The 15,121-nt window shown below is 43.5% G+C and overlaps 2 protein-coding genes across 4 annotated transcripts in view; one reads left to right on the top strand and one right to left on the bottom strand.

Moving 5' to 3' along the window:
• Positions 1-15,121, top strand: part of LOC112432493 (NACHT, LRR and PYD domains-containing protein 12-like) — a 773,783-nt gene that overhangs the window by 490,636 nt on the left and 268,026 nt on the right. The window lies entirely within an intron of this gene.
• The window catches only part of LOC143416885 (protein NLRC3-like), a 127,189-nt gene continuing 115,414 nt past the window's right edge, over positions 3,347-15,121 (bottom strand). For 2 of the 3 annotated variants that reach the window (XM_076882534.1, XM_076882535.1), the window contains exons 9-11: positions 12,089-12,265; positions 4,952-5,125; positions 3,347-4,276 (exon numbers count right to left, since the gene is read on the bottom strand). In XM_076882534.1, coding sequence (XP_076738649.1) covers positions 4,267-4,276; positions 4,952-5,125; positions 12,089-12,265 — 361 coding nt within the window. In that variant the 3' untranslated portion in view covers positions 3,347-4,266. The remainder of the gene's footprint in view (positions 4,277-4,951; positions 5,126-12,088; positions 12,266-15,121) is intronic. The other variant, XM_076882536.1, reaches the window with a different exon arrangement.

The raw sequence follows: 15,121 nt of genomic DNA, 5'->3' as shown, positions 1-15,121 counted from the left end.
ATAAATTATGAGCATTTATTAAATAATCATGGTCCATAAATAAAAGAAAACTATGTTCTTTTTGTCCATAACAAAAAGCTCAAAATTGTGCAGTCAAAATGTAAACTAACAGACGCTGAGCATAATAACAAAGATTTCACAGCTGCTCTGTTCCCAACTTCTACTGCGTGACTGATAGCCTGGAGTTTGAAATCCGCTTCAGGTGCCATTTATGGTCCTTATACACACACAATACGGTAATATTACGTTGAAGCACAGTGCGTATCACTCCGCGAGGCTCCTCGGTAGCCGTAATGCTCCGACAATCCATCAAGCGGTGCAGCTCCGTAGCTTACCAAAGTTGTACTAAAACATTTTTTGACAGATTGCTGAGCGCTGTGTTCCACATGAAATTGGTTCGTGGTCATCAAGCACAACCAGAATTCATACATAAGGCGCGCTGTCAACTTTTGAGAAAATGAACGGATTTTAGGCCGTGCAGCTCCTGTGGGCTGCATGGCGTTAGCGTGGTTAGCTCATTAGCGTGGTTAGCTCGTTAGCACGTTGACGCCGTCCAGCCCCACGCACGGAGCGATGCGCAGTAACTCGTTAACGGAGATTTGCCGTGTTCATCTTGTCGCTGCCTACAGGTGAAGCTATGGGGGAGGAGGGGGAGTTGTGTTCAGTGAAGGAGAGGCGAGGCGGAGTAACGTTGCGTAGAGACAAAAGTGGACGAAAGAGAGGCAAACTTACGGCTCCACAACTATAATTATAACGTATATATCGATATAAAGGATACTGTCACATCTTATATCTCGTATAAAAATATATCGATATTTTTAAAAAACTCGATATATCGCCCAGCCCTACCCTGCACGTCAATTCTCGACGCGAGGGGGATACCCTGCGCGTCGATAAGTGAAGCAGAGGGAGCCTGACCATGCGTCACACGTTTGACGAGTTGGGAGTGAGAACGTGTTGGCCGACGAGCTGGACGGCTGGGCATCTTCTTTATTCATCGATGCTGTGAAAACTGCGGTGTATCATCTAGTCAACTTGGTGATCAACAAGTACCGCACCGAGGAATGCAACGGCTGTAAGAGCGATCATCCCAGCCAGAGACAACATGAGTGTCTGCAAATCTTGGAGGATGACTTTTACTCTGACAACTATTACAGCATCAGGAAAAAACTTCTCACACCTCGTTTCATTCCTTCCATTCAACGTCTGCTGATTGCCTGCAACATCAAGACGGATGATGTCTTCAGCTCGTGCAGCAGAGTCCCCGCCACCGTGCCGACTTTGACAGTCCGAGGAACTGACCTCCTCATCGCGAAGCAGGGGTGCAGAGTCCATCTCTCTCTGAGATAAAATCACAGGAATGAGAGAACTGACAGCTGTTATTTTAATCAGCCTGTCTCAGTTGTTTTAACACTAAGTACCACAAACTAATGTAGTAACATCTGGACTGACGAGTTTACTGTCAGCATTTTAATCGCTAGTTTAAAGGCTGTAGGTTGCAGCCATTGCTCTAATACTGTATAAATGTAACAGGCCTCAGTGCTAGTTCTACTAGTCTGAGCTGCTTCCAGCTTTATTTGTGAAGAGCACAGCAGCTTACAAAACACATAGCTAGCTCTTTCAGCTGCGACGTAAAACTTACATAAGCTAAGATGACCTTAAAATAACGGGGCAACGTGCGGTGATGGTAGCGTTAGCCACATTAGCACGTTACCTTCACAGGTGGTCAGACTGAGTAAACAAGCACTCAGTCAGAGGTTGGCTCTCCGTTTCGCTGCAGGGTCCCTTCATTCTTTACATATCCGTGTCAAGCCGAGTGTAAATCCTGAGGCTGAACGGCCTTTGTACAAGCACACAGGCTTCTTAGCAGGGCAAAGCTATGAGCTAGAGAAATCCAAGCAGACAGCTTGTGTCTGTCCAACCAATCAGAGAGCTCCCTACATCCCACGTGTGGCTAATTTGAATAGCCGCACGATTTTTAAAATGAAGTTGTTAATCCAAAAGCTAATTCAACAGCTAATCCAGCAGCTAATTCAGAAGTTAATCCCTGAGCGAACAGGAAAGGGTTAAAGGATTTTGAAATGCAGTTTATTAAATTGCAATTGGAAAAAGGATTGTGAAATGCAGTTGATTAAATTGCAATTGGATAAAGGATTGTGAAATGCAGTTTATTAAAGTGCAATTGGAAAAAGGATTTTGAAATGCAGTTTATTAAAGTGCAATTGGAGAAAGGATTGTGAAATGCAGTTTAATAAATTGAAATTCAAAAATGTTTTTGAAATGCAATTTTTAAAAGCATTTCAAAAATCAGTTTATTAAATTTGAATTCAAAAATGAATTTACAAATGCAGAATTTATTCTACAATTCATTATTTAAGCACAGAATTCTTTATTTCGATGCGTGTGGCTCTTGTGGTCCTCCATACAGGAGTAGCAACGTGAATTAAATAAATACATCATTAAATAGTTCATTAAATGTGTCAGTATAATAATTAAAATAGAAAACAAACCAATAATTGAATAAATATGTAATTAATTAATTTGAATTGTATATGAACAAATATTGAAATATTTTTAATGAAATTGATGGATAATTCATTATTAATACATTTCTTTAATTGATTATGTACATTTTTTAATTAATTACTGAAATAATTAATTCATTAGTGATGTATTTATTTAATACAACCATAAAATTATTGCTAATTTACTCAAAATAAATTTAAGACTTCATTTTTAAATGTTAAATTATGATAATGAATACATGCAACTATAACTGATGACATAAAAATTAGGATTTCTTAAGCTAAACCCAAAGTGCTGACTTGTTTGGCATGTTACTCTCAAATGTTTTCCCTAATAACAATAACATAATTACACTTTAGCCACAAGAGGGGAGCAGCATTTCACGTGGAATTCCAATAAGATCGATTCATGTTTGTGGCTGTAATGTGACAAAATGTGGGAAGTTCAAGGGGGCCGAAGACTTTTGCAAGCCACTGTAAAGTTCACCATCAGTAACATCATAGCACCACCCAGCTGTATAGAAACTCCGTCATGCTAGCTAGTACGCAGTACGAGTTATTGTAACTGACTGTAAAAAGTCAGCACAAGGAAAGGAAACTCCACCTAAACTTGGTTTATATCTGACCCAGATAGACTGCAGGTCATAACTTCTTACCTGAAGTTCAGTTTACCTGACACTCGGACCGGCGGCCGCCTCGGGTCTCTCCTCCTCCAGGGTTGCTGACCCCTGCTCTAAAGCATCTGATTTAGATTCCTGAGATCAAATATATTTTCCTTTGGCTTTGTTTTCTTCTCATTTGTGGCTTTAATGTAGTGTTACATCCTGTTTGTTTGCTTCCATCTGTATACATGTCCAGATTCACTGTTATGTTTCTATTCTTACATTGCTGTGTGATCACTGTTCCCTCTGCTGACTGATGTGACCTTTTGTATCTTACACTGATACTTGTCATATTTGTATCTGCGCCTAAAAGATAAAAATAAAAAAGCTTTCCATGCTAAAACACAGCTACACCTCCTGCAGTTCTCACTCTGAACCACTAGATGTCTCTGTTATCTAAATGACGTGCAGCACAGCAACCACAGCAACGCTCAGATCACACGTGTCCTGTTATTATGTATAAAAGCATGAAACAGGTGAGACAGGTGGGATCAATATTAATGTTGTGGAAATATATGAAAAAGCAACAGAAGAGTGAAAACATTTCGTGTTTCTAGAAAGATCTTTCAGCTCATAGCTGCTCACAGACTGTATTTACAAGTGACAAACTGCAACTCTACAGTACATCTACAGTATATATCAAATATATTCTGTATTCAAATCTATTGAGTGATGTTTGAAAGTCTTTCCAGGTGAGTTTGATCCAGGAGGGTCTGAAGCCAGAGTCAGACAGAGACTGTGCAGAGACTGTAGACGGACAGAGCAGCAGCAGAGCAGTCCAGATACACTGATGATCCTCTGTCAGATCCAGAGGGACACACAGGGATGATGCTGGACTCTACATTGTGTCTGACAGTGGAGCTGTTCTCAGAGCAGTTCACTCTGCAGCACTGACAGTCATCTGCACTTCTTCTCATTCCTCTGTCAGTCACTGCTGGATGAAGCTCTCCTCTCCACCTCCCAGTAACATGGCCCAGTCAGAGCGTCTCTACACACAAGCTGCTGCTGCTTCAACCTCTCTGGATCATCAGGACACAGCTCCTCCTCTCTCAGCACACACACCGTCCTGTTTACCATCATCAGCTCCACCTGCAGAGAGAAGAAGGAAGAGCAGAGGAGATAAACGAGTGTTTCCAGAGACTCTTCATCAGCTGTCAGTCAGTGATGCAGCACATCCAGTATAAAGAGCAGCAGGGACTTCAGTGCTGGGACTGTACTAGGACTCATTGTTACTTCACTTTTTCTAATCTTTGGATTTTTATTGAAGTTGATGAAAATGTTTTTCCCTCCTAGTTTGAGTTTGGACTTTCATTCATTAGAAGAACCTTGGTGTGTCCACTCTGAGCTCTGTAGGAACCCCAACAACAAGCCCAACAATCCAGATGGACGGTTCCAGCTGTTAACTGGAGAAATTCCATCTAAACATCTGTTCTAACTAAATTCTTCCTCACCTACAGACTGTGTTCTTCACTGCTTTAAACTTGGAAATGAATGCAGTCATTGGTCTGCGTGCTCCTTTGTTCAGAGAGCTGATTGGCTGTTGACAGTGTTTGATCAGAGCGTGTCAGCCGTTACTATGGTGACCATAAAGGTCAGAAACAGGAAGTGTCTGTGTCTAATCCTGAAGCCTGTCACCATTCTCCTCTCACAGCTTCACTGAGAAGCTGCAGCTTTACAGGAAACACTGGATCTTTGTTTCATACTGACTGTGTTTAGTACAATACTGCTGACAGCACCACCCACTCACTCCATCACTCTACTTACAGCAGAGTCTCCAGTCTGTAGTCTGGACTCTGCTGAAGATCAGACAGCTGCTTCACATCTGGATCCTGCAGGTTGTTTCCCGACAGGTGCAGCTCTCTCAGATGGGAGGGGTTGGACTTCAGTGCTGCTGCCAGATAATCACAGCTGATCTCTGACAAACCACAGCTCCACAATCTGTATAAAGAATGAAAGATGTAAGTTTATTAGACAAAGTGTAAGCTTGAAATCATTCAGTGTTTCATAATTTCATTTCATTTCATTTATTTATTTATTTATTTATTTCACACTGGTACAACAATTCAAACAAACCAACCACACTTTCTATCAAAAAGCACTACAAGCATGTGTGAAAAGGAGCAGGAAGAAGAAAATATTCTTATTAAACCCTGCCTCCTATCTACAATCCAATTTATATTACAAGTGGGCACCAAAAATCAGGGAACAAACTAACATTAACATTTATCTCCGGTCCTAACCAAAACCAAACAACAAATTTACAATCAGAATATACCACTCCACATAGTAACAAGGAGAAAAATAAAATTAAAATAAATAAAACAAAAAATTATAATGATCCTTTTTCAATGAACTCCAATTTCATTCACATTCTTCATATTGAGTTATCATTTTAAGCATGTAACACTTTTTAAAACAATGTAAATTTATACAATTCTTTAAATTATAATGAAGTGAGTTCCACAGTCGTATACCCCTAACCGTTGGACTCATTAATCTTTGTGTAGTCCTAGCTAACTGATGCTTAAAATAAAATTTCCTTCTGCTATCTTCTCCCCTTGAGCACAATAAAAATGCTCTTTGTAACTTAAAGGGCAAAATATTATTTTTAGCCTTAAACATAATTAATAGTGTCCTGTAATTTCACTAAATCTCCTAATTTTAATAATTTCGATTTTATAAATAATTTATTTGTATGTTCTCTATATTTAACATTATGAATCATTCGCATCACTTTCTTCTGTAATAAGTTCAGAGGTTTTATAGTATTCTCATATGTATTCCCCCAAACTTCAATACAGTAACTAAAATATGAGAAAAACAATGAAAAATATAAAATGCGCATTGTTTTATAGTCTAATAAATCTCTTTCATTTCCCAAAATATAAATGTTTTTAACCATCTTCTTTCTAATATACTCAATATGTGATTTCCACGTCAAATTTTCATCTACCATTACACCCAAAAAACGAAATTCAGTAACTCTATCAATCAATTCTCCATCAATGGACATAATGACTTCATCCTCCTTTACACGATTGCCAAATATCATGAGTTTCATTTTTGTCAGATTCAAAGATAATTTATTTTTATCAAACCATATTTTTAATCTTAACATCTCAGAAGTCATAATTTCAACCAAATCTTTCAAATTCTCTCCAGAGCAATAAAAATTTATGTCATCTGCAAATAAAATAGAATTTAATCTTTTTGATACGTCACAGATATCATTAATATATAAATTAAAAAGTTTAGGTCCCAAAATAGAACCTTCAGGAACGCCACATACAATCTTCAATCTTTCAGAGGTGTTACCGAGATAATGTATATAATGCGACCTATTTTCTAAATAGCTCCTTAACCAAGTCAATGCCACTCCTCTCACACCATAATTATACAATTTAGAAATCAAAATACAATGTTGTAATGTATTAAAAGCTTTTTTTAAAACAACAAATACCCCAACTGTATATTTATTATTATTGGTTGCAGATGAAATATCGTCAATGAAAGTCAACAATGCTAATGCCGTTGATCTATTTTTACAAAATCCAAATTGATTTTAATTTATTAGTTGATATTTTTCAATAAAACTATCAAGTCTTTGCCCAAAAAGTTTTTCGAGGACTTTTGAAAACTGTGACAAAAGAGACACTGGCCTGTAATTGTTAAAACTATGCTTATCTCCTGATTTATATAAGGGTATCAACTTTTGCCACTTTCATTCGATCAGGAAATACTCCTGATTGTAACGAAAGATTAAAAATATAGCAAAGAGGAATACTTATACAATCTAAAGTCTTTTTAATTACAACCATGTCTATACCATCACATTCAGTAGAATTTTTAATTTTACAATTTTCTACAATTGCTACTATTGCTTACTAATCTGTTCAGAGCTGAAGAAGGTTCAGAATGTAGAAGTTTAGAAAATGGAAACTCCAAACAGCTGAAGCCAACAGGAAGCAGCTTCAAACAGGAAACAGTGCAGAGGTTCAGTCTATATGTCCTGATGCAGCCAGTTGGATTTTGGAGATTTGAATCTCTGTTCTGTGACTAAGTCCTTGAATCATTTCTTCCAGTTGGTCCAACAAGACAGACTAAGTGTTGGACATGTGTTGTGGCTCCATTAGGGGAGCTTCTAAATGTGATGTGATGGCCCCTCTGGGTCTGTCAGGTCACAGGACTGAAGAGAGCTCAAACTGGGCACACAGTTGTTCCAGTCTGGACCAAAGACTCGATACTGGAACTGAGAGACTGCTTTGACTGCACCCACTGGGACTTTTTAAAGGCTCGTGTTCTCACTTAGATCATGGATTTCTACTTAAATTTCTTTCTGGGAAAAATGGGGATTACTTTGGAAACAGGAAGTATTTTCTCCAATAAGCAGCCCTGGATCAGTAAATCACTCCAACATGTTCTCAGGCAGAAGAAGCTGTCTTGTTATGAGGGAGAGAAGAAAAAGATTGAGGGACAGAAACTTGTTGAAAGAGAGATAAAGCAGCTAAAACCAGGTGTAAAAGTAAAGCAGAGGATGAGCTGAATAAAGGACACTCAAGGCTGGCTTGGAAAGGAATGAAGTCCATGGTGGGGATGCAGAAGAAGGAGCAAAGATGAATGTGATGCTGAATCAGCAGAAGACTTGGACTCATTTGATTCCAGCTTTGATATCATTGATTTCAATGAAGTGCTTTGTGATTGTAGCAAAGGGCTGGTAGCTCTGAGAGTCGCAATGATGAGGTGTCTGTGTGGAAATCTCTTAGTGGGAGCAAAGAGAGAAAAAGCCCTGGTCCTGATGCTGTGGGAGAGAAATGATTGAAGTGTGCTGTGAGGAACTGACTGGGAGATTTTCACACATTTTCCAGTCCTCCTTGGAACAACAGGAAGTTCCCAGCATATGGAAACAAAGGTTAAGTGTCCTATGGCACTCAGTGATGATGGTGCTGTGGCCCCACCACCTCCACCTCTTTGTAAAGGAACTAACTGTAATCTGAAGCTTCAAATGGAACTAAGACTTCCTCCACTAAGTGGCAGTGTCTGATGAGAAAGTGTTAGTGGAGCTGGCCTGGAGTCAGAAACAGGAAGATGCAGGATTTGGGCTGAAATGGGGATGAGGGGAATGACCCGCCAATTTCCGGGGGCGAGGTCACTGAGGCAGTTAAACAACTCCTTGGTGGCAGAGCCCCTGGTGTTGACGAGGTCCGCCCCGAGTTCCTGAAGGCTCTGGACGTTGTAGGGCTGTCCTGGTTGACACGCCTTTGCAATGTTGCGTGGAGATTAGGGGCAGTACCTGTGGACTGGCAGACCGGGGTGGTGGTCCCCATCTTTAAGAAGGGGGATCGGAGGGTGTGTTCCAACTACAGGGGGTCACACTCCTCAGCCTCCCTGGGAAAGTCTATGCCAGGGTGCTGGAAAGGAGAGTTCGTCCGCTAGTCGAACCTCGGATACAGGAGGAACAATGCGGTTTTCGTCCTGGTCGCGGAACACTGGACCAGCTCTTTATCCTCTCGAGGGTACTTGAGGGCGCATGGGAGTTTGCCCAACCAGTCTACATGTGTTTTGTGGACTTGGAGAAGGCATTCGACCGTGTCCCTCGGGGTGTCCTGTGGGAGGTGCTGCGGGAGTATGGGGTGTCTGGCCCATTGCTACGGGCCATTCGATCCCTATACAACCGTTGCAAGAGCTTGGTTCGCATTGCCGGCAATAAGTCGGACTCGTTCCCGGTGGGTGATGGGCTCCGCCAGGGCTGCCCTTTGTCTCCTGTTCTGTTCATAATTTTTATGGACAGGATTTCTAGGCGCAGCCAAGTGGCGGAGGGCTTTCGCTTTGGTGGCCTCAGAATCTCATCTCTGATTTTTGCGGATGATGTGGTTCTGTTGGCTTCATCAGGTGAGGGCCTCCAGCTCGCACTGGAACGGTTCGCAGCCGAGTGTGAAGCAGCGGGAATGAGGATCAGCACCTCCAAATCTGAGGCCATGGTTCTCAGCCGGAAAAGGGTGGAGTGCCCTCTCCGGGTCGGGGATGAGTTCCTACCCCAAGTGGAGGAGTTCAAGTATCTCGGGGTCTTGTTCGCGAGTGATGGGAGAAGGGAGCCGGAGATTGACAGACGGATTGGGGCTGCAGCTGCTGTAATGCGGACGCTGCACCGGTCCGTCGTGGTGAAGAGGGAGCTGAGTGTAAAAGCGAAGCTCTCAATTTACCGGTCGATCTATGTCCCTACCCTCACCTATGGCCACGAGCTGTGGGTAGTGACCGAAAGAACGAGATCGCGGATACAAGCGGCGGAAATGAGCTTCCTCCGAAGGGTGGCTGGCCTCTCCCTTAGAGATAGGGTGAGAAGTTCGGCCATCCGGGAGGGGCTCAGAGTAGAGCCGCTGCTGCTCCACATCGAAAGGAGTCAGCTGAGGTGGTTCGGGCATCTGACAAGGATGCCCCCTGGGCGCCTCCTGGGTGAGGTGTTCCAGGCATGTCCCACCGGGAGGAGGCCCCGGGGAAGACCCAGGACACGCTGGAGAGATTATATCTCTCGGCTGGCCTGGGAACGCCTTGGTATTCCCCCAGACAAGCTGGAGGAGGTGGCTGGGGAGAGGGAGGTCTGGGCCTCTTTGCTTAGGCTGCTGCCCCCGCGACCCGGCCTCGGATAAGCGGTTGAAAATGGATGGATGGATGGATGGGGAAAAATGGTGAGCACTAGTACTTTAAAGCAAGAAGGTTGTAGGTTGAAGCTTGTTGGCCTTTCTGTGGAGGTTGGATGTTCTCCCACAGTCCAATGAAATGCTGCTTAGGTTCATTGGTGCTTCTAAATTGGCTGTAGGTGTGGATGTGAGAGAGTGCTTCTCTGTCTCTCTCTGTTGGCCCTGTGATGGACTGCTCACCTGTGCAGGTGGACCACACCTCTTGACAGCTATGACAGCTAGGGTACAGGCTGCAGCCCTGTGAGCCTAAGCTGAATAAACAGTTAGCAAAAATGATCCATAGATGGCCTGAAATCCCCCAGTGAGCAGTTTGGTAGATAGCTATGACATGCCAATCCCATCCAGCAGCTGTATTCTACCTGTAAGCTGATCCCTGCTGGGCCAAATCACTTTTTAACCCTAGAACACTATCGCTGGGTGATTTTCAGCTGAGCAAATACATTTACATGATTTCTCTCTCCTGCAGCTCAGATCAGAGAAATCTCAAATGTCCCGGAAATGGGTGGACCAAAGACCAACTTTCCAGCGTCATTATTTTTTTGTTCAGGAATTTTTTTGTTCTTGAATTCCTAATTTTATTTAATTTTGGAACATTATTTTAGGGTCTCCCCCTGACACTTTTCTTTTCATTTTGTTAGACAAGGCACAGTTGAAAGAAGACCACTCTAATTTGTCATGTGTTGTCATATTTTGATGACAAGTACTTTTTGTCGGTCACATCATATCGGGTAAAATCACCCAGCATTAGTCATCATGTTCCTATTCATAGCGATAGTGTTCTAGGGTTAATATACAAATTACAACCTTTAATAGGAACCTATTGGTCAGCATCTTATTAGCCTGCTGTTAGCTTCATTCCACAGAAAACTGATTTAAAGCCTTTGAAGTGCTTCAGATGATCTCTGTCCACTTCTGTCCACTCATTCATTCATGTAAGCTTTCTAATGCAGCTTTGATATTCACAGTCTGCTTCATGAAACTCATTCTAACCCTGAATGTCAGAGTGTTTCTCCTTCTCTTTCCCATCATTCATGCTGGCAGTGGGGGAGATTTGGATGTTGGACTGTGTTTTGGATGATGTGTGTATGTTTGTGTTGGACTGCTGTTTGTAAAGCAAACGCACATTTTGCTTTGGATTTCAGTGTCAGACAGACTTTAAGGTGGAATGAAGAGTTGGAGAGTATTCCGTTACGTTACTTAATGAGGGTAACGTATTCTGAATACTTTGGATTACTTAATATATTATCATGCTTTTTACAACTACGTGAATGTGCTCTTGCTGTGATTTATTACTGTTACTGAAGGTCCGCGGCTCCAAACCCGTAGTAAAGGGACCTCTGACTAATACGGGTTCTGTGTTGGGCTTGTAGCTGAAAAATAGCTTTACTTTGTTGTATGGGTCATCTTTGCTTGCTATAGACAAAGAGAGGCGCTGAAAGGCTGCTCCAAAGGAACTTATTGTTTCGAAGGAAAACATGAACACAGTGTACAGTTGAGTCTTAATAGTGTACTTACAACTGGGCTCGTCAGGCACACTTCTTGGCTGCAGTGGTTATTATTATATTTACATGCTTCCAGCTCCCGTTTCTGCTCGATGACAACTCGTACTTTTCCACTCACCTTTTTCTCACTCCTCGCGCTCACAGACACATAACGAGTATGGCAATCCATTCTCCCTGCAGCACGGACTACACTGCCCATGATGCTACATTCTTTAGAGCTATACCTGTAGCATTCTGCCTATTGGCTTAGCACAACAACAACAACAAAAAGGCGCTCTCTCACCCAGGAAACACGCAGAGAGAGAGCGTCACCCTGTAACCATGGCAACTGTAACGCTGCCGCCTGGAACAACAGAACATAGCTGTCAAACAAAACCCAAACAGTCCTGACCCGCGACAATATGAAACAGCAAAGTATCGCCGTGTAATCCATTTATTTCAACAAAGTAACTGTATTCTAAATACATCCTTTTTAAAAGGTAACTGTAATGGAATACAGTTACTCATATTTTATATTTTAAATACGTAACAACGGTACATGTATTCTGTTACTCCCCAACACTGACCAGAGAAGGAGAAAACAGACTTTACCATGAAGATCCTCAGTGTGGATCAGTATAATATCAGCCTGACGTCTGCAGTTTAGTGTCAGCACAACTTTCACATCATATTCATCTCAGCACAACTAAAACATGCTGACTGACCTCAGAGTTTCAAGTCCACATCCTGGACTCTCCAGAAAACCCCACAGATGCTTCACTCCTGAATCCTGCAGGTTGTTGTTGTCACTCAGGTCCAGCTCTCTCAGATGGGAGGGGTTGGACTTCAGTGCTGCTGCCAGATAATCACAGCTGATCTCTGACAAATCACAGCTCCACAATCTGTATAAGGAATGAAAGATGTAAGTTTATTAGACAAAGTGTGTGTAGAAAAGCCTGTGTTAGTGTGAACTACATTACGCAGCAGCCTCTGGGCAGTGATGGGATTCATGGGACTTCTGAGATAGATGGTCTTCGTTCGTTCCTGGGTTAATGATTGAGGAGAGAGCTGCTGGGAAGGGAAGCGAATAGCCTATCCTGTATTTGTTGGGAATGGTGTGCGTCACATAAACGTGAGTTAATGTTCCATGCTTAAGATGTTTACCCTGCTACTTGGGTGTATTGGATTTAGTTACCTTTAGCATATGTGCTAGTAAGCGATATCTATGGCAGCCCAGTTATTTGATTGTTTGGGCTTGTTACAGCTTTGTTTGTTCCCTCTGCTAATTGGTGTGAATTTGTATACTGTAATATCACTGTATTACGTAGTGGCTAGGTAGGGGGCTGACTGTTTCCTAAGCGCATCAGTGTAAATAGGTCATCTCTTGTGTTGGAGTGCCCTCTTGTGGTGCCTTTTGGGTAGTGCCTTAGTAAATGTGAACACTGCAAGAAGTGGTATCAGACTGGTTTGTAGTGGAGGAATTTGTTGCCAGTTTCCTTAATCTTTAATCCGTATTCATGTTGTAATGTATACCCTGTTCTTAATCATAGAAACCACACCATATCACCGCTCCATATCCTCCAACTGTATGCCATACCTCCCATCTGACCACCAATAAACTCCACCTTTGGTAATCTAATCCCTGTATGTCAGCCTCTCCTTCTGACCGAGGATAGTTACTATTGCAGCACCACCCAGCATTAAACTGACGTACACCATTCTGTACAAAGTGGTCCTTCGAGCCGGAGGTGGTGCACCTGCATGACATGGCTGCCTCCAGATATCAGGATGATTCACGAAGTCCCCGTCCTATCAGGATCCATCGAATCCCTGGACATCTGAGGACTATGAGTTGTCCTACCATACCCGTGGGCCAAGGCTGTCACCCAATCTAACAGAGGAGGTTATGATGGCACCGTCAGACTCCCACTACACAAGGAGGCCGGATGTGGAGGAGATAAGATGGCGAAGAATGGAGGATTGTCTGATTAATATCCAGCATCATCATCATCCCTGCAAGTGACTTTAGCAAAGTCCCGCGACCTTAACAAACGTGTGCAGCGACTAGAGCAGCTCACCTCTCCAGTGCCAAAGGGGACATTAATGGAGGTGGAACCAATGGCTTCAGCTGTCTCTACACAAAATCCTACAGCAAGGGAGCCTAAATCAATTCAGGAGGGGGAGAGAAGTACAGGGCCCGTCCGTGTGATGTCAGCTCCTTTAGCCCCATTTCCTGGCAGTCACCCACAGTGCTCTCTATGGATAGATCAGCGTCTGCCCCGAGATTCACTTCACCATGTCCTGACTATCTTCTCAGACCGGTGCATCCAGCAACTCCTGCTCCACCTGCTGTAGCCAGAGCTGTAGCTCCACAGGAAATACAGATGTCTGGGCCTCCCGTGCCATCGCAGACACCTCAACCAGACCCTCCCTTAGTGGTTCAGGCGGCCACTATGCAACCTTCTAATGCAAAGGAGGACTTCACTCAGGGTTTCCAGCCCTGGATCCCACCACTTCGCCCTCTTCCTCAACAGCCTCGTTATGCTTCATTCCAACCTGTGCTATCTGCACAGGAGCTTAGATCTCAGCCAGGTATGCCCCCCGCAGCAAACCACGCAAGTTCAGAACCCAGTATGTTGGAAATGGTGATTGCATCCTCCTATGGCCTCCGTAAGCCTTACTGAAGAAAGGACTGGATAGTGTTCTTGGGCCTCACAAGCACTTGTCCGAGGATTATAAGTATCAGATCTTGCTAGATCACTTGAAGTTCCCAAGTGCATTCCAAGTGGCTAAACGCTACATCCATGACCCAACTTCATATACTAGTGCAATGAGGGCTCTTGAGCAGAAGTACGGTCAGCCAAGACAACTGGCACAGAGTGAACTCAGCGCCATCCTGTGCACACCACACGTAAAACCAGGTGACTCACAAGCCTTCGAAGCCTTTTCCCTGTCACTTGCCAGTCTGGTGGGGATGCTTACCACGATGGACGGGGTGGCAGAGAGCGAACTCCACTGTGGATCCCACGTAGACTGATTACTCACCAAACTCCCTCTGAGTTATCGGGATAACTTTGCAGAGTGCTGCCTTAACCGAGGGATCCTGCGGCCTGGATCAAATCGCACTTATACCCTCTACGATCTAGCCGAGTGGTTGGAGCGCAAGACCCAAGCAATGCAGGTCTCCCGACGGGCCACGGAGCTGTATGCCTCAGAGATGCCCTGGTTGGCGGGGAAAGTCAGTAGGCACTGGGATACAAAACACAAACCCCAGTTGGCTTCTGTTTATTATGGACCTGAAACCACGGCCACCAAACCACCTGCTGTGGCCCATCCAGGTCCAAAGGCTGTTGCGATGCAGAAGAAAAGAGAACGTTTCAAGCCTTACTGCCCTTTCTGTGAAAGGACAGAGCATTACTTGAGTCGATGTAATGAGTTCTCCTGGCTGGATGTGGCTGCGGTTGTGGACTGGATCAGAGACAAGAATAAATGTTGAAAGTGTGGCCGGAACCATTCTGCTGACAACTGCACGCTCAAGAAACCCTGCAGCACCTGTGGTGAGCAACACCTCCTTGTGTTACATGGCCTCGTCAAGGCTAAAGAGCAGAACCCCAGTATCCTGACCATGTGCACAGCATCCAGTGTCATCTATGTTGACCATCCCAGTCACTCTGGGAGAGTGATGTTGAAGGTGGTAAGAGTTCAACTCCACAATGGTAATAAAAACCATGGACACCTATGCTGTGCTGGATGACGGT

This window comes from Maylandia zebra, linkage group LG3, assembly GCF_041146795.1.
Source record: "Maylandia zebra isolate NMK-2024a linkage group LG3, Mzebra_GT3a, whole genome shotgun sequence".
Taxonomy (NCBI): domain Eukaryota; kingdom Metazoa; phylum Chordata; class Actinopteri; order Cichliformes; family Cichlidae; genus Maylandia; species Maylandia zebra.
This window is presented reverse-complemented; position numbering and strand designations above follow the sequence as displayed.